We start from the raw sequence: 20,355 nt of genomic DNA on the forward strand, positions 1-20,355 counted from the left end.
TCTACAACAGTTCAGTCATCACTAGATGCACTTGCTCCTCCAACCACACCCAGAATCAGATCCCGACCGTTACAACCCTGGCAAACTGACAACACTAGAAATCTCAAGCGACATTGCCGTGCTCTTGAACGATTGTGGCATAAAACCAAATGCCTGCAAGACTTCACCCTATATAAATCTGCCCTTCTAAAATACAATTCCTGCCTTCATGCTGCCAAACAAGCCTACTTTTTCTCTTATCAATTCCTTGTCATCCAGTTCCCATTGGCTCTTCTAAACCTTTAACTCTCTGCTTCGTCCCCTACCCCCTCTACCCACTAACTCGCTCACCGCCCAAGAGATTTCCAATCACTTCAAAGACAAGATTGATGCAATTTGTGAGGACACCTCCACTGTGCGTACATCTTCCCCACCCAACATAGCTTGCCTAACACACAACACTCTCCTCTTTTGAATTGGCTACTACTGAAGAGTTTACAAAACTTCTCAGATGCCCACCTAACCAATTGTCCCTTGGATCCTGTTCGCTCAACTACTATGGTCACCCTCTTCTATCCTATGCTCCCTCACATCTTAAATCTCTCCCTCTCTAGTAGTACTGTCCCCTCCCCCCTAAAACATGCACAGATTACTCCCATACTTAAAAAGCCCTCACTGGACCCTACCAACTTGAACAACTTAAGACCCATCTCATTGCTCCCATTCACCTCTAAACTTCTAGAATGCTTAGTCTACAACAGTCTTTGCTCCTACCTCAGTGAAAATAACCTTCTTGACCCCTTACAGTCTGGCTTTCCCTCGCAGCACTCCACGGAAATTGCCCAACTAAAACTCACCAACGATTTACCAGTTGCTAAAACCAACAGCCAGTACTCCATACTCCTACTACTTGACCTCTCTGCGGCCTTTGATACTGTTAACCACCCACTCCTTCTCAATCTACATTCCCTTGGCCTCCGAGATTCTGCTCTATCCTGGTTCTCTGCCTATTTATCACAGCGCTCCTTCAGTGTCTCCTCCTCTCCATTGCCCCTTTCTGTGGGGATCCCCCAAGGCTCTGTTCTTGGACCCCTTCTCCCTTTATCTACACCTCCTCCCTTGGTCACTTGATAACCGCCCATGGCTTCCAATACCACTTATACGCTGATGACACCCAAATCTGTCTACTCCTCACCGCACTGCTTCAGTCTCCTCTCGCATTACTAACTTAATGACATATCAGCATGAATGTCGCAGCACTTCCTTAAACAAAATCTCTCTAAAACTGAACTAATAATATTCCCCCCTGCCCGTGCCCCCCTCCATGACTTTTCCCATCAAAATAAACAAACAAACAATGCAACCATCAGTCCCTCCCCTCATGCCAGGGTATTAGGTGTAATCCTAGACTCTAACATGTCATTTCAGGCTCAAATCCAATTGTTGTCAAAAGTTTGTAGAATTCAACTCCATAACAACTCTAAAATGTGTCCCTTTTTAACAAATGAAACCACCAAGCTCCTCATTCACTCCGTAATCTCTCGCCTTGACTATTGCAACTCCCTTCTCATTGGCCTACCTCTCCATAGGCTATCCCCTCTTCAGTCTATCATGAATGCTGCTGCCAGACTTATCCATCTTACCAACCGCTCAGTGTCTGCCAACCCTCTCCTCACCCAAATCATCCTCTCCGCTCTTCTCAAGACCTCTTACTCTCAAGCTCTCTCTCCTCTCATGCTTGTCTCCAGATTTTCTGCAGAGCCTCTCCCATCCTCTGGAACTCGCTACCCCCACCTGTCCGTCTATCCCCTACTCTTGATACCTTCAGGTGATCCCCGAAAACTCATCTCTTCAGGAAAGCCTATCACTACTCTAACAAATCTTTTACCACTTCCATCAACTCATTCCCCACAGTTAACCTTTTGTACCACCTGCCCCACCCTATTAGATTGTAAGCGTTTCTGGGCAAGGCTCTCTTAATCCTCGTATTTTATTGTATTATAACTGTATTGTCTCCCTTTTATATTGTAAAGTGTTGTGTAAACTGTTGGCGCTATATAAATCCTGTATAATAATAATGATTTCCAAGGTGAAAGTCACTGCTGACCAAAAATAAAACAAAAGCCGCGTACACACGGGCGGATTGTATGGCCTACTTAGTCCGTCATACAATCCGACGGACAGTCCGTCATACTTTCGAATGAATGGACTTGCCCACACACGGCACTTTTTGAGCGGTCTAATACGGCGTACTAAGTCCGCCATACTATCCGCCCTACTTTTGAAATGAACGCACTCGCCCACACACGCGGAGGAAAGTCCGCTCATTTCGAGCGCGTCTCCAGGTAGGCGGGGCCCGCGAAGGAGAAGTCGCTGGCCCCGCCGCCTGGTATGGACTTAAAGGGGAACCCCAACGCCGAAAAAAATCGGCGTGGGGGTCCCCCCCCCCCCAAGTCCACAACAGACCCTTGTCCGAGCACGCTACCCGGCCAGCCAGGAAAGGGGGGCGAGCGAGCGCCCCCCCCTCCTGAGCCATACCAGGCCGCGTGCCCTCAACATGGGGGGTGCCTTGGGGAAGGGGGGGCCCCCCCCACCCCAAAGCACCTTGTCCCCATGTTGATGAGGACAAGGGCCTCTTCCAGACAACCCTGGCCGTTGGTTGTCGGGGTCTGCGGGCGGGGGGCTTATCGGAATCTGGGAGCCCCCTTTAATAAGGGGGCCCCCGGATACCGCCCCCCCACCCTATGTGAATGAGTATGGGGTACAATGTACCCCTACCCATTCACCTGTAAAATAAAAGTACAAAAAAAAACACAACACACGAGATAAAATACTTTATTGCACAGCTCCGGGGGTCTTCCGTCTTCGGGGGTCTTCTCGCCGGACTCCTTTGCTATCTTCTTGTAGCTCTTTTGCTAGCGGAGGAGTCCGGCTTTCTTCCTCGCCACCGGCCTCTTCTCCCGACTTCGGGGGTCTTGTCCCCCTCTTCGGTTCTTCTGCCGGGCCACCGCGCCTTCTTATAGCTCTTTTACAGGCGGTGGCCCGGTCTTCTGTCGCCGCCGCTGCCCCTTCCGTTCTTCTTCTTCTTCTTCTCCAGGAGATGTTGCCTCGACGATCTCTCCGGCCGGAATGCCAGGGCTGCGCTGCGCGGCCACTTATATAGGGACAAGGGGCGGTGTCACATGGCTTTATGTCACATGGGTTGGTCACATGGGTTGATGTCACATGGGGACTATGACATCGTAAGGGGGCGGGGTCACCATGTGACACCAACCCATGTGACATAAAGCCATGTGACACCGCCCCATTGTCCCTATATAAGTGGCTGCGCAGCGCGGCCCTGGCATTCCGGCCGGAGAGATCGTCGAGGCAACATCTCCTGGAGAAGAAGAAGAAGAAGAACGGAAGGGGCGGCGGCGGCGACAGAAGACCGGGCCACCGCCTGTAAAAGAGCTATAAGAAGGCGCGGTGGCCCGGCAGAAGAACCGAAGAGGGGGACAAGACCCCCGAAGTCGGGAGAAGAGGCCGGCGGCGAGGAAGAAAGCCGGACTCCTCCGCTAGCAAAAGAGCTACAAGAAGATAGCGGAGGAGTCCGGCGAGAAGACCCCCGAGCTGTGCAATAAAGTATTTTATCTCGTGTGTTGTGTTTTTTTTGTACTTTATTTTACAGGTGAATGGGTAGGGGTACATTGTACCCCATACTCATTCACATAGGGTGGGGGGCCGGTATCCGGGGGCCCCCTTATTAAACGGATTCCGATAAGCCCCCCGCCCGCAGACCCCAACAACCAACGGCCAGGGTTGTCGGGAAGAGGCCCTTGTCCTCATCAACATGGGGACAAGGCGCGGCCCCCCCTTCCCCAAGGCACCCCCCCCATGTTGAGGGCACGCGGCCTGGTACGGCTCAGGAGGGGGGGCGCTCGCTCGCCCCACTTTCCTGGCCGGCCGGGTAGCGTGCTCGGACAAGGGTCTGTTGTGGACTTGGGGGGGACCCCCACGCCGATTTTTTTCGGCGTTGGGGTTCCCCTTTAAGTCCATACCAGGCGGCGGGGCCTGCGACGTCTCCTTCGCGGGCCCCGCCTACCTGGATACCTGCTCGAAATGAGCGGACTTTTCTCCAGGCGCTCATTTCAAAAGTACGGCGGACTGGCATACACACGGGCGGATTGTCCGCCGAAATGCGAGTACGACGGACAGTATTACGGAAATTCCGAAATACTTAGTCCGCTGGACTGCACGCTGAAAAAGTCCGCTGAAGCCCACACACGAGCGGACTGTCCGCTGAAATGTGTTTCGGCGGACTAAGTAGGCCAGACAGTCCGCCCGTGTGTACGCGGCTAAAGGCTTGTCTCCCTTTTGCCAAAAAACATCTTGATTATTCCCAAAACTTCTGTGCACATATTCTGTGGACTGATGAGACAAAAGTTTAACTTTTTGGAAGGTGTGCGTGCAGTTAGTTACATCTGGTGTGGCCCAAGTCCGGACTTAAGGCTAGGTTTCCAATATTGCGACCTGAAAGTGGCATGATTTTTGCCACAATTTTGATGCAACTTGAAACAGTGCCTGTGTATTCTTGAGGTCTATAGGCCTCAAGTGGCATCAAAATGGGACCAAAGTAGTGCATCGACTACTTTGAAGTCGCTGCAACTTGAAGTCACACAGATATGAACGGTACCCATTGGAAACCATAAGGTACGACTTGTCATGCGACTTTGCAGTCCCAAGTCGCATGACAAGTCGCACTAGTGGAAACCGAGCCTAAAATCAGATTGAGATGCTGTGACGTGATCCTAAACAGGCCATTCATGCTGGAAAACCTTCCAATGTGACTGAATTATAACAATTCTGCAAAGAGTGGGCCATAATTCCTCCACTGCGATGTAAAAGACTCATTGCAAGCTATCGCAAACGCTTGATTGCAGTTGTTACCGCCAAGGGTGGTGCAACCAGTTAATTGGTTTATGGGCAATTACTTTCTCACATAAAGTCAGGCAGGTTTGCACAGCTTATTTGTTTAAGAAGTGAAATCATTTAAAAACTGCCTTTTGTATAATATTTAAATTATTCAGATCAAACTAATTTTAAGTGTTAAAATATGTGGGAAAAAAATCAGGAAGGAGGCAAATACTTTCACAGCACTGCAAATCTTTAAGGCCGGGTACACAGTATGAATTGGATGTGGGTTTCCCTGCATCCGATTCGTATAGCAGGATATTTTGACCGACTCCATCAAGTTGGATCACACATCTCTGCAGCGGCTCCAATGCGAATTGCATAGGAGCCCTGTGCATCCTATGGTCTATTTCAGGTCCAAAAGCAGCCCAAAATGCGGACTGAAATCAGACTTGAAATGGTGAATGGAGATACACCAGACCCTTGCTGCGAGCCGCTGTGTTCTCAAGTGTGAATCCAGTCTAAAAAAAGCAAAACAGCAATGACATTCTCCATATTTCTTTTCACAGCTTTTCCTTAAAGTGCAATTCTAGGTCAGATGACATTTTGGCTAACAGTATATGGGTAAGCACAACTTTCAGGACTAATTTGATTTACATGTACTTTATATGTTACAAGTGTGTCAAAATGAATGTGTTAAAAGAACCTGTCCCCCAGAAAAATGGGGATTTGGCAATTCACTCATTTAGAATTTTTATAGGGAACATTATTGTCTGCATTAATGTTATAATACTAAGTATGTGTGTGCCTCATGTCCCATTAATCTGAACTATGTAATGTTTTCTCATGTCACGCAACGTGGTGGGCGAGACTGCAGAGGGATCAGCTAGATGAATGCAACTTTGCAGGTAGCAATCAGCATCAATGCAGCCTTATGGGTGTCCATCTGCAGCCTTGTCAGTGTAATCTTGTCCCAGTGTCATTTGCAGCCTTGTCATTGCAGTCTTGAAGTTTAAAAATGGCGCCGCCGAGATACAGAGTCCTGTGAGCACTTAGGTCCTCTCACAGTCCCAAGCGTAGCCAAGTATACTCGGCTCAGCTCACAGTCACGCCAAGTCCCTGTCTTATGTCCATCATAGGGCGGTACTGGGTATGACTGAGCAGAGCAGAGTACACTTGACTATGCATCTCATGGGCTTGAGCCCAGTCAAGCCCAATGGTAGGTCCGGCCCTGTGTGTCCCTGACATCAGCCTGTTTAACCCATTAAAGGGGTTCTAAAGGTAAATGTTTTTTCACCTTAAAGAGGAAGTAAACCCTGATGGGTTTACTTCCTCTTTTTTTCCCTGCAAAGGTAAAGCATAATGGACTACTATGCATCGCATAGTAGCTCATTATGTGTCACTTACCTGACACAGGAGCCAGCGAAGTCGCCGCTGTCCCCTGTAGTCCGCCGCATCCATGTTGCTTGTGGCGTCTCGCAGCTCCGACGAATCACAGCGGCGCAACCGCGATGACGTCACTCCCGCGCATGCGCACGGGAGTCGCGCCTCGCAGCTCCGCCGCTGTCATACGGCGAAGCCGCGATGACGTCACTCCCGCGCATGTGCATGGGAGTCGACAAATTTGCCAAATCCATTCTTGGATTTGCCGCATTTAGTGCGCCTGCGCGCCGCTGTCTACGGCGCATGCGCCGTAGACAGCGGTGCCCATTTTCGGGCAAATATCTCCTAAACCATATAGGTTTAGGAGATATTGCTTGGACCTACAGGTAAGCCTTAATCTAGGCTTACCTATAGGTCCAAGTTGTTTGGAAGGGTTTACTTCCTCTTTAATGCATTCTATGCATTAAGGTGAAAAAACATCTCACACTGCTGGCGCCCCCAGTCCCCCCATTTTACTTACCCGACCCCTCGAAAATCCCGCGCTCGCCCCCGCCATCCTCTTCGCCGCTCAGCCTGGCCGCTGATTGGCTGGAGTGGATGGATTGAAAGCAGCACAGCCATTGGCTCTCGCTGCTGTCAATCACATCCAATGACGCAGCGCGCCCGAGGGGTGGGGCCGTGTGATACAGCGAGCGGCTATAGCCCCCGGCTGTATCACGGGAGCACGCCAGCAGGTGCTTCTCACCATGCGAGGGAGCTCGCATGAATGTGAGAAGTACCTGCGGGAGGAAGCAGAGACAGCCGCCGAGGGACCCCAGAAGAGCAGGTTCGGGGCCACTCTGTGCAAAACGAGCTGCACAGTGGAGGTAAGTATAACAGGTTTGTTATTTTAAAAAAAATACAAAATTTTACTTTACAATCCCTTTAACTCTAACATAGTTTAAAAGTATAATTATTAGTATAATAGTATAATTAATAAAGATTAAAGCCGTGAAACAGACAAGGATAGATTTGGACAAACCTATTGTATCTTTAATCAGTACCTTGTGTATAGATGTACCACTGTTCTGTTTTTCAGAAAAGGGAAAGAGAACAAGCAATACTACAACAGAAGAAACATACTAAAGCATACTCATCATACTTGTATTTTAGGGTGACCCCACACCTGAGCATTGCTTTGCAGTAAAGTGTGTTAGCGTGGGTGTGTGTTGTGATACCATTCCACACACAGTGGGATTCATAGAGTGTATTCATTTCCGCTGTGCACAGACGTCAGTTGGGGATTTCGAGTAAATAAACAGCACGGATAGTGTAAAGGTCGGGTATGGATTTTAAGGGGGTTCCCATCTCCTGGAATAGAAGAAGCCTTTATATGAGTCCAGTAGATCTTATCTAAACTCAGGGAAATACCCCAAATAATTTTTTGAAATGGAATGTAATTATTTGTGCAATATTTGGCGACAACGTTTTGTAAATGTTTAGCAAATAGAATATGACCTTTCTGACCTCTTATCTGTTTCCAGCAGCTGCATTCTTCATAAAAGTATATATATATATATATATATATATATATATATATACACACACATCCATCCATAATGTATGTATGTATGTATGTATGTATGTATGTATGTATGTATGTATGTATGTATGTATGTATGTATGTATGTATGTATGTATGTATGTATGTGTGTGTGTGTGTGTGTGTGTGTGTGTGTGTGTGTGTGTGTGTGTGTGTGTGTGTGTGTGTGTGTGTGTGTGTCTATATATATATATATATATATATATATATATATATATATATATATATATATATATATATATATATATATATATATATATATATATATATATATATATATATACACACACATACACACACACACACACACACAAAACCTTTAGGATTGCGTAAGAAAAGGTTAAGACTGTTCACATGGAGTGCAGTTGAAGATGCAGCTTGAGTTGCACAGAAATGCACGACAATGGAAAGCACATAGTGTTCAATGGTGCCCATTCACATCAATGCAACTCGATTTTGGAAACGGTTCCTGTACTACGTTGATTTGATTTTGGCCCCATCGAATATACAAACCTTATCCAAGTTGCATCAAAGTTGTTTCCAAATTGCATGGCAAGTCAGATCAAAAATCGGATTGCAGCAGTGTGAACCTAGCCTAAATTTTTTTTTTGGTGTTTCATATTGAGAAGAGGTTACCTCCAGTCTGAGATCTCTGCAAATTAAGAGACATTCTTCTCTTAGATGGTTGTCACCAGAACAGGTGTCTTTATTGAAATATTTAGGCCTCGTGCACACTGGACTTTTTTTTTACAGCTGCCGTTTTGACTTCAGGCATTTTTTTCTCTACAGAAAGTAAACTCCCTTGCATGTTATCCTATGTGTCCATGCACACATAGGGGGTTGGTTTACTAAAGGAAAATATACTGCACACTATAAGTGTACTTGGAAGTGCAGTCATTGTAGATCTGAGGGGTAGATCTGAAATGAGGGGATGCTCTGCTGATTTCTATCATCCAATCATATGCAAGTAAAATGTAGTTTTATTTTCCTTGCATGTCCCCCTGGGTTCTACAGAGACTGCGCTTCCAAGCGCACTTGCAGTGCACAGTGGATCAGCAGTATTTGGCGGGCATTTTCTGGCTGGAAAAAAACCCCAGAACTAAGAAGTTTGAAGAGGGGGTTTTCGGCTGTAAAAGTGCTCTAACTCTGAAAAAAGTGCTATTATGAGTCTATGGGCATTTTTGAGCCATACGCTTTTGTGGCAGCATAGTTTTCCCTTAAGCTAAAAAAAAGTTTAGAAACGCTAATGCAAAAAGCTAAAAACCCTCACGTTTTTACAGCAGCATTCTACAGCTAAATCTACTGGCATTTCTTTAACGTCCAGTGTGCATGAGGCTTATCTCGCCTCTAAAATTTTGTATTTCTCATTACTTTGTTTCAGTGACAATGAACTGTGTAGATCTACCTAGCAGGGACAGATAAAATTTGACTTTCCCTACTAAACAAAACATAAAAAAAATAAAAATAAAGAAAGACACGTGCAGAACGAACATAAAAAAATTGTATAATTTTGGTATTTACATTTGTTTAATTTGTTTTCAGAATTTGTTTCAAATCTTCCGAATTCCATTTGAATGCAAAACAAATTTCAATATAAATTGAATTTATTCTATTTGAAATTCAAATTTTGGAAGATGGTTAGTCTTCCTATTGTATTTTTTTCTATTCTATTTTTTTCTGTTCTATTTTCTTCTTTTCTGTTTGAAGTCAAATTTAGTCTATTCACAAGGATTGTTATGTTTTCTATTCTATTTTCTATTGTTTGTTCTATTCTATTAAATGTATTTTCTATTCCATTTGAATTTTATTTTATTAAAGTCGAATTTCAGAAGAAGGTTATATATCCTATGTTAGTCTATTCTTTTTTCTGCTCTAGTCTTTCTATTGTATTCAAATGTATTCTATTTGAAATTTAAATTTCATAAGATAGTTATATTCTATTCTATTATATTTTGTTCTGTTTTAGAGCCCTTTCACACTGCCATCTTTTTTCGGGTGCTACAGCACTTAAAATAGCGCCTGTATAGTGCCTGAAAAAAGTTGCTCCTTTCACCCTGGAGTGGTGCGCCGGCAGGGCGTCACAAAAAGTCCTGCCAGCAGCTTCTTTGGAGCTGTGAACTCACTGCTCCTCTACCACTGCTCCCCATTGAAATCAATGAGGCAGCTCTGCGATACCAGCAGCGTTTTGTGGGCAGATTTAACCATATAGCGCAGCTAAAACTACAGTAAAGCGGCGCTAAAAATGGAACCGCTTTACTGCCGTCACCCCCCGTGGCTCGTGTGAAAGGGCTCTTACTCAATTCTATTTGAGTAAATTATTTTATTTTCTATTCTATTTTCTTTTTATATTTTATTCATTTCAGAGGAAGAAAGGCACACACTTTACCAACAACAAATATAACATAACATATTATAAATGTCCATATGCTAATCTGATATACAAATAAATGAATTTTCTTCCGAAGCCTAAGACCATGCACTCTAAATATAACAAACCAAACCATCTCATAGTCCACCAAATACATCGAGACAGAGGCTCTTACCCCTATATCTATTAATAAAACAAAAAAAAAAAAAAAAAAAAAGGGCCTAGAAAATGTAATCTATTTTATTTTCTGCTATTATATTCCTTTATTTTCTATTGTATTCTCTTTGGAAATTCAAATTTGAATTGAAAATGATTTGAATTAGAAAACTATTCAAATTGCTTCTGAAATTTTGTTACATTATGTAGGATTCGTTTAAATTTGTTACCATTGTAATTGAGAAATTTGGATACATCTGAATTTCCGAATAACAAAAACTCATCCAAATTTCAATTTGGACTGAAACGAACCGCACATCTAAACATTTATAATAATAATGCAATATAACAAACTTCTGGAAACAAGTCTGTTGGTTTTCAAGCTGCCCTGCAGATATTAGTAGTTTAAAGGTTTAGGCCAAGGGTCTCCATTAAACAAAAAATAAATAAAAGGCCAGTTTACAGTCCTTCAGACTTAAAGGAGGAGTAGAAAATGCCCCCGCAATAAATGGGAGTAAACAATGTTACATGCTTGGGGGTCAGTGGAAGGGGGGGGGGGAATTACATAGTGCCCCTGTGGTCAGTAGGAGGAACAGCGTTCAATGATTGGTAACAGTAGGAAGCATAGTGCCTCATTTTGGGTATTGGTGGGCAGAATAGTGCCTCATTGGTATTAATGTGGAGGGCTGGGGGGAGTTGGGGAGATAACGTCTCATTGATATCAATTGCAAAAATAGTGCCTCATAATTGGTATTTGTGAGAGAAATAGTATCCCACCATTGGTGTCAGTGTGAAGAATACTGCCCCATCGTTGGTGTCAATGGCAGAAATAGTGCACTATTGGTGCCAGTGGAAGAAACCGGGCCCCACCATAGGTGTCATTTGGAGGAATGTTACCCCACTGTTGGTGGAAGGATTGGGGCCTCATGGTTGGTGTCAGAAGCTTTCGTGCCTTGTATCAGTGAGAATAGTGCAACAGAGGGCAAGTACATCTGGCTCATGGTCCCCAGTATGGAGACCACTCCTTTAGACAAACCATTTAACACTGACAGAGTGATTACAATAATCAGTTTTTATTTATGTAAAACCATTAAACCAAAAAAGGAAAAACTTACTACAACTGTTAAAGTATTAGCTGGAGTTTGGCTTTAATTTGTTAGTGTATCTAAATCTTCTAGTGCATCTAACACCCACCCCCCCCCCCCCCCCCCGACTGACAATTTTGCTTTCCAAGGGTGTCTGTTGCTCCTTCAGCCAGAGTCAGAGAGGCACTGTAATACAGGAGGTGTGTTACTGGCCAGATCACCAGGTGAGCACAGAGGGAGAAAGTAAATAAAAAGAAAACTAATGCAAACACCACATTTAGCACTCAGTATGCCGACTATGCCTGTCCTTTTCCTGCTCCATTTATAAAAGCCATAGGAGTAGAGCAGCACAAGTGACACTTCATTCAATGCAAGTACTGTTTCTGGGGCTTTGTAAAATAAACTTTCATTATGCACACCGGGCGTTAAAATAACGATATAAAAAAACACCAGTATCTTTGCAGTTTTTCAACTTTTTTCCGCGTCAGCGTTTTTTTCAATGGATCAAAAATGTAAAAAAAAAATGCGGATGAGCCACGTTTTTAAGTGTTTATCTGCGTTTGATGTTAGAGCGTTTTTACAGCTGAAAAACTCCCATCAGAACCCACTAGTTTTGGGGGTTTTTTTTAAAGCCAAAAAACGCCCAAGGCAAAAACTTCTGATAACAGCCTATGTATACATGGACACATAGGATAACATGTTGGAGAGTTTGACTGTAGAAAAAAAAACATCTGAAGCCAAAAACAGCTGCTGTAAAAACGTCCAAAAACAATGTCCATGAGGCCCAAGATTGAATGCAAAACATGTGATAAAGAAGAAAAGTTCTTATTGTCCATAGTAATAAGTAGAAGCTTTGTTTAATTTGAAAAAACTGCAGGCATTATCAGAAGTAGATTACTCAACTGTTTTACAGTCCAAGGACAATTTAGGACTCAAAAAATATGGGCGTTTAACCACTTAAGGACCGGAAGCATATTTTTTTTGCTTTAATTGACATGCAGTCGTAAAACATTGTATCCAATAAAAATGTATGTCTTTTTTTCCCTACAAATAGAGCTTTTTGGTGGTATTAGATCACCTCTGCGTTAAATTTTTTTTTTGCGCGCAAAATAAAAATAAATTTGCAATAAGCGTATATCGATTGGCTTGCACAAAAAAGTTATAGCTTCTACAAAATAGGGGACAGATTTGTGGCATTTTTATCATTTATTTTTTACTAGTAATGGTGGCGATCTGTGATTTTTAGCGGGACTGCAACATTGGGGCGGACAGATCGGACACTTTTGACACTTTTTTTGGGACCATTGACATTTATACAGAGATCAGAGCTAAAAATAGCCACTGATTACTGTATAAATGTCACTGGTAGGGAAGGGGTTAACACTAGGGGGATTTCAAGGACTTATGTGTTCCCTAGGGAGATGTTTCTAACTGGGGGGGGGGAGTGTACTGACTAGGGGGAAAAGAGAGAGCACTGTTCCTAGTTATCAGCTGTTTGTTTACATACACATCTAGGGCAGAAACAACTAAATCGATTATGAAATCAATCAATTACCATTTTCATAATCAATTAAATCGGCCAGCCGATTAGTTGGCCTGCATACAGAATGCATTGTTTACATATCAAGTATTACAGTGCAGCACATATACAGCTCAGTACACCATCCATACATGTCAGCAAGTACCCGAGAACTTGTGAATGTGTGAGGAGCAATGCCTCATGGGACATGTAGTCCTGGACAGGAAGCAAGTGGTTCTAAAGGCAGATGTTTTCTTTCTTGCTAGTGGGGCACTCTTGCTTTTAACAGTCTGTTTTAAAATGAATGTAATTTCTGAACGAAAACCAAACACACTGTCTGAAAATTAATTTGACGAAGAAGTTTATTATTTCAAAATTTTCCCATCACTGTGGTTCAAAACAAATGTCGATTTGACCCCACTAATGATTAGAAAATCGAAAAAACGTTCTTTAGGACATTTTTTTTTTTTTTCGAAGACATTGGGCTTATTTACTAAAACTGGAGAGTGCAAAATCTGGTGCATCTCTGCATAGAAACCAATCGCCTTCCAGGTTTTATTGCCAAAGCCCAATTGAACAAGCTGAAGTCAGAAGTTGATTGGCTGCCATACACAGCTGCACCAGATTCTGAGTGAACCAGTTTTAGTAAATCTCCCACATTGTTTTTGTATGGCCAGCATTTAATATATTACAGTTCTGTTTGAAAATCTACAAAAAAAAAAAAAAAAGTCTTTTTTTTTCTTTAAATAAATAAAAAAAATAACGGAGTCTGATATGTACCAGATTTAACAGGGGTAGGGAACCTTGGCTCTCCAGCTGTTTTGAAACTACAAGTCCCATGAGACATTGCAAGACCCTAACAATCACAGGCATGATTCCTAGGTGCAGTGGATTGTAGTTTCAAAACAGCTGGAGAGCCGATTCATCCTCTAATATAAACAGCAGTGATTCTCAACCAGGGTTCAGTGGAACCCTAGGGTTCCTCCAGAGGTTGCTAGGGGTTCCTTCAGCATTGGGCAATTTCTGTCTCTCAGATAAGTTCCCATGGACACCATTAATCTTTTTAGCTATCTGTAAGGAAGTAATTCTTCCCAATGACCATCACACTAATGTATCATGAGTTGTAGATTTCTAATTTTTAGCAGGGGTTCCTCGAGACCAGAGAACTATTTCAAGGGTTCCTCTGTGTTGAAAATGTTGAGAAAGGCTGATATACAGTATATCTCTTCTGTCTTATTCTCAGAGCGGATTAGAGACCTTTCTCCCTAACCATATAGTTGGTTATTTATACTTACCACTGCATAGAGATATTTAAGAATACATTGCCTTTTTTAAACTTTACATATTAACTCAATTATACACCACACTTTAAGGTTATTAACCAAAACAATAAATCGGCCAACTAATTGATTATGAAAATAATCGTTGGTTGCAGTCCTACACAGATCCCCACTCTGGCTCTGTGGAGCGATCGCAGGTGGCCAGCAGACATCGTGGCCACGTTCATCAGCGCATGCACCTATTGCTCTTACAGCGACCGACCTACGACGATTTGCACAGCCATGCCAACCTGCCACAGTACAACGGCAGCTGGTCGGCAAGCAGTTAAAGTGCATCTTTTTTTTAAATGTTGGATGGAGTGGAGGTTAAACCATCTGTCAATTTGTTTTTATTTCATTTCAGTTTGTGTCCCATTGGGATGATTTACCCCTCTATTTGTCATGGCAGCAATTGTTGCAGAGAAAGAAATTTTAAGCGTTGTCCCCAGAACAAGAGGCAAGGTGAACTCTTTCAATGAAGAACCTTGTTCCATGGACAGTTGTCCCCTCATTTTGGTAAATTTCCTCTAACTTTCTTTTGCATCGCTGGGCAGGAAGCAAAGAGAAATTTCTTTACGGGGAAGTTTTGGCTATACATACACTTTAATATGTAATCTAAAATTATATTATCTTTTTGTATCCAAAAAAAGAAAAAAGAAAAGAAAAATGTTTGTGTGTCGGATTGCAAACTGTTACAGTGCTGGTGTGTTGTACGTGGATCTCTAGATGTATTATTTGAATGTTGGTTTCATAGGTGGCACTGCTGTGTCATATTTTGGATGAACACAAAAGAGGATTTCTGTCAGTCATTAAAGTACAAAGGTTCCAAAGTCTTTTTTATGACCATGTAATTTCCATGGTGTAGCCCTGTCAGTTAAGTTAAGTAAACATTATTATCTAGAGTACACATACACACACTGGTACCAGTATCACGGGGAACCCTGCTGTGGTCATGAAGTCATCCACCGCCTATAAATCTTTACAGCTCAGAGCAGAAGTTATACCAACAATATATGTTACAATAAGGTTCATATACTTTATTTGTAATAACGGCATTTAGGGCTCACATACATTACCCAACAGTCAGAAAATCTAAGGATTTGCAAGCATCAGAAATGTCTTTATAGAAAATTCCTCCATAATATATTGGAAATTCTCTTTGACCCATAAGCACTCAAATGCCATTCTTGAAATATGAACTACAATCATTCACCTTGTATTTATAGCAGCCTCAGAATTCAAAATGTTTAAAAATAAATAAATACAAAACAGAACCAATAGTTTGTAGAACAGAAAAATATTAGCCACACCGGGCAGTATATTTCTGGCAGGTGGAAAGGTTTCAGCACAGATGGTCAGATTGATCATAATTGTTTTTTTTTACTGCACATCTATTGGCCTCCCTTATCTAAAATGATTCTACTTTGCCCTACGTGCTCAAATTGAAAGAGCTACATGAATGAGATTAAGCCAAGCTGGCCCAAAGTAGATATTTAAACTTATTATCCAGATGCCACTTCCATGTGGCCAATGCGGAACCTCCAATTTACAGGTTTAGCTTATGATACGCACAGTAAATAGGGTCCTCTTCCAGCAGGTGCTCATGCAATGCACTAAATGGAGCGTTGCTCGCTCACACACACACACACACACACAAGGCTTTCCCAGAGTGGCTTGAATTTTTTTTTTTTTTATAATTACAGGGTGTATTCCGATTGGCTGAGGTGAAGAGTAGGGGCAGATGACAATGATTTCCATGAGTACCCGTTTAAACTAACCACATTCCTGGAGTTTTTCTTGAAAACCTAACCTGTATTTAAAGAGGAACTGCAGTTGGCTCACATAATTTGCAATAAAAAAAACATCTTTGCATTCTGAAGCTTCCCTCCAACCACTTTGCATATTTTATATATACTGTATATGCTGCAGAAATCTCCCTCCAATAAGTCTGGCTGCATCCATTTTAACTGTGGGCAGCTGAAGCTGCTTCCTGTTCACTTCTTAGATTTACACAGAGGCACACCTCCAGCTCTGCAGTTCTCATTGGCCCCCGTATGACTCATCCCACCTCCCTTCCTGGCAATCTCTCTCTCGAGAGAGAGAGAGAGCGAGAGAGAGAGCGAGAGAGAGAGCGAGAGAGAGAGCGAGAGAGAGAGCGAGAGAGAGAGCGCGAGAGAGAGCGCGAGAGAGAGAGAGAGAGAGAGAGAGAGAGAGAGAGAGAGAGAGAGAGAGAGCTGTGCATGATGCCTAGGCCAATAACCAGACAAGAAATAGGATGTGGGCTGTAATCAAAAGGTATTTACTGGCAGAAAAAAATATATTTTACTATCCAAAGTAAAAAAAAAAAAAAAAAAACAAGGGCAGAGGATTAAATAGATGGAAAGATCAAAAAATGACTGAAGGTCCGCTTTAAAAATAACAGGTGGGTAAAAAAAATAAAGTAACTCAGTTTTTACTACCTCGACTTAACCGGTTAGTTTTTATGGAGAATGGGCTACAAGACATAAGGTAAATGTAGACATAAAAGCATAAAAAGCTATGACAACTACAAAAAAACTGCAATAAGTTATTAGCAAAATAAAATAATGCACACAATGTGTGTGCGCGTCTTTTCAAGCCATTGGTATATAGTCCAGTCTTTACAAATAAGGAGAAGACTTTGAGCCCTAATTCGAGATGAAAAAAAATCTGCCTGCATTTAATTCCTGAACAGTTTTGTGACTCTTGCTCCAAATTTGCAAACCTTAGGGGCTAACACTATTGAGGTCTATGGGGGGGGGGGGGGGGGGTGAGCAAACCTTGCTTTTCTGTATTGGTGGTTTGCAAGGCTAATAAGCTATTGTCAAACAAAAAGGCATGGGAAGCCAAGCACAGCTATTGGAATCATATGGTGAAATAAACAATACAAAGAACTAAAGATCTCTAACAACTTCAGAGACAATATGGCTACAGTGAATACTATACCTATACAGACCTAGGGGGCTGGTTTGTCCATTCCTTTAGATTTTTGCAACACAGCTGACCAGGGACAAAGTATATACACAGGTTGTTTCTCATTGCTGGTGGCAAGCTTTCAGCCAGAAGTTCATGACCCATGAACTTTGAAAACCCTGAGGATTCACCATGAACCCATGGGAGCAGCGAACCTGAACCTCTTCCTTAGTTTTGTTTAGAGTGTGTTGGAATTAACAAATGTAGCATCTAATGGGTTGGGCTCTTTACATCCTGTCCAGCAATGCTGAAGGTAAACAGCATCACAGCTTAATTTTATGTCCTACTTGAAAAACAGCTCAGGAATAAAAAAGAGGGCTCGTCTGTGCCCTGGGTGGGCTGTTGCCACAGCTGAGAAGGACCCACCCCTTACAGATATATAGGAGGACTTGTCAAATACAAAAGATATCCAAGCTCAAAACTTACCAACCAGCGACCAACCAACAATATGCGTTAAGAACAGAGGTTTAGTCTGCACATATTTGCAAATACATACGTCAGCTACAGGCCCCATCAAGGCACCCTTCCATAATTACACAAAAAGCCAAGGGGTTTTATTTAACTAAGAAAATGGACAGGGCCATACAAATCATTCCTTCATGTCCTTGGGCCAAACCATGCATCCAGATCATTGATTTGTACTTTGTAACAGATATAGGCCAATATAGACCCATTCATTTACTGTAAAACTGAAAATAGTTGTTTTAGCTGATGAAGCCCTACTAATCCAAGTCCATTTTTCATGTAAAACAGAATTGCCACCTAACTCACTTATCTTTTGCTTCCAGACTGTTTTCTTTGTATGTATTATTAGCTCCGTTATATACAAAGCTTACCTTTGCAAATTAATACGGTTGGTTTGTCTTGCAGCATATACTTTATTAATGAGATCTTCAGTTGGAACTGGAAAAACTGCAGGGTCAGCACAGTACCACTGACTGTCGGAGATACTTAATTTAAAGGCTTCACAGGTTATATGGAGGTAGTCAGCACTGTTATGAGCCATCTCTGCAATTAGGTAAAGTGCATTGTTAATAAAGACGCAACACAAAATTATACATAATTTCACAAAAACAAAGGAAAATTATGCAACTCTTCAAATCATTAAAACAGCACTCACATTCATTTTGTTCACTTAGTTTATAAACTACTTTTTTACCTTTGATGGGGAAGTTTTCTAATATATTTAAAGCCATTATAACAGTGATTCCTTGGCTGTTGGGTGGGATTTCCCAAACTTTTATTCCCTATGGAAACAAAATTGCTTATTTTTTTCCTCAAATCAGAGCAACAGTGTATCTGACAGTTACACAAAATATTAAATACATTGAGCGAAGAGCACATGTTTAGCTATGCTATGTGGAATAAATTGAAGCCTAACCTTTATCTTATCTTCTATGGCTTAGCTCAATTAATCATTATTTGCATGAAAAAAATAAAAAAAAATAAAACACCCACACACTTTAACAGCTTTAATTATAATAAATAAAAGATGTATATATATATAAAAAAAAATAATAATATACATGTACAGTGCCTTGCGAAAGTATTCGGCCCCCTTGAACTTTTCAAACTTTTGCCACATTTCAGGCTTCAAACAAAGATATAAAATGTTTATTTTTTGTGAAGAATCACCAACAAGTGGGACACAATTGTGAAGTAGAACGAAATCTATTGGATTTTTGAAACTTTTTTAACTAATAAAAAAATGAAAAGTGGGGCGTGCAAAATTATTCGGCCCCCTTGCGTTAATACTTTGCAGAGCCACCTTTTGCTGCGATTACAGCTGCAAGTCGCTTGGGGTATGTCTCTATCAGTTTTGCACATCGAGAGACTGAAATTCTTGCCCATTCTTCCTTGCAAAACAGCTCGAGCTCAGTGAGGTTGGATGGAGAGCGTTTGTGAACAGCAGTTTTCAGCTCTTTCCACAGATTCTCGATTGGATTCAGGTCTGGACTTTGACTTGGCCATTCTAACACCGGGATACGTTTATTTGTGAACCATTCCTTTGTAGATTTTGCTGTATGTTTGGGATCATTGTCTTGTTGGAAGATAAATCTCCATCCCAGTTTCAGGTCTTTTGCAGACTCCAACAGGTTTTCATCCAGAATGGTCCTGTATTTGGCTGCATCCATCTTCCCCTCAATTTTAACCATCTTCCCTGTCCTTGCTGAAGAAAAGCAGGCCCAAACCATGATGCTGCCACCACCATGTTTGACAGTGGGGATGGTGTGTTGAGGGTGATGAGCTGTGTTGCTTTTACGCCAAACATATCGTTTTGCATTGTGGGCAAAAAGTTCCATTTTGGTTTCATCTGACCAGAGCACCTTCTTCCACATGTTTGGTGTGTCTCCCAGGTGGCTTGTGGCAAACTTTAGACGAGACTTTTTATGGATATCTTTGAGAAATGGCTTTCTTCTTGCCACTCTTTCATAAAGGCCAGATTTGTGCAGTGTACAACTGATTGTTGTCCTATGGACAGACTCTCCCACCTCAGCTGTAGTTCTCTGAAGTTCATCCAGAGTGATCATGGGCCTCTTGGCTGCATCTCTGATCAGACTTCTCCTTGTCTGAGCTGAAAGTTTAGAGGAGCGGCAGAGACTTGATTACACACAGGTGGATTCTATTTATCACCATCAGTCATTTAGGACAACATTGGATCATTCAGAGATCCTCGCTGAACTTCTGGAGTGAGTTTGCTGCACTGAAAGTAAAGGGGCCGAATAATTTTGCACGCACCACTTTTCAGTTTGTTTGCTAAAAAAGTTTCAAAAATCCAATAGATTTCGTTCCACTTCACAATTGTGTCCCACTTGTTGGTGATTCTTCACAAAAAATTAAAATTTTATATCTTTATGTTTGAAGCCTGAAATGTGGCAAAAGGTTGAAAAGTTCAAGGGGGGCGAATACTTTCGCAAGGTACTGTGTGTGTATAATATATATATATATATATACACACACACACACACATACATATACATATATACACACACTTCCATTCTGGGGTACTTCCAGTGGCTACGCCACCTTGTCCTCATTCCACTTAGTGAAACGAGATCTGGAGGCTTAAAAACTAGCCT

The 20,355-nt window shown here is 42.2% G+C and overlaps 1 protein-coding gene across 2 annotated transcripts in view; it reads right to left on the reverse strand.

Moving 5' to 3' along the window:
* Window positions 1-20,355, reverse strand: part of LOC143988589 (glutathione hydrolase-like YwrD proenzyme) — a 143,032-nt gene that overhangs the window by 29,816 nt on the left and 92,861 nt on the right. For both annotated transcript variants that reach the window (XM_077488269.1, XM_077488268.1), the window contains exons 7-8: window positions 18,435-18,522; window positions 18,112-18,283 (exon numbers count right to left, since the gene is read on the reverse strand). In XM_077488269.1, the coding sequence (XP_077344395.1) occupies window positions 18,112-18,283; window positions 18,435-18,522 (260 nt within the window). The remainder of the gene's footprint in view (window positions 1-18,111; window positions 18,284-18,434; window positions 18,523-20,355) is intronic.

Source organism: Lithobates pipiens, unplaced genomic scaffold (assembly GCF_037356315.1).
Source record: "Lithobates pipiens isolate NorthernLeopardFrog02 unplaced genomic scaffold, aLitPip1_a1.2 Scaffold_18, whole genome shotgun sequence".
Classification (NCBI taxonomy): Eukaryota; Metazoa; Chordata; class Amphibia; order Anura; family Ranidae; genus Lithobates; species Lithobates pipiens.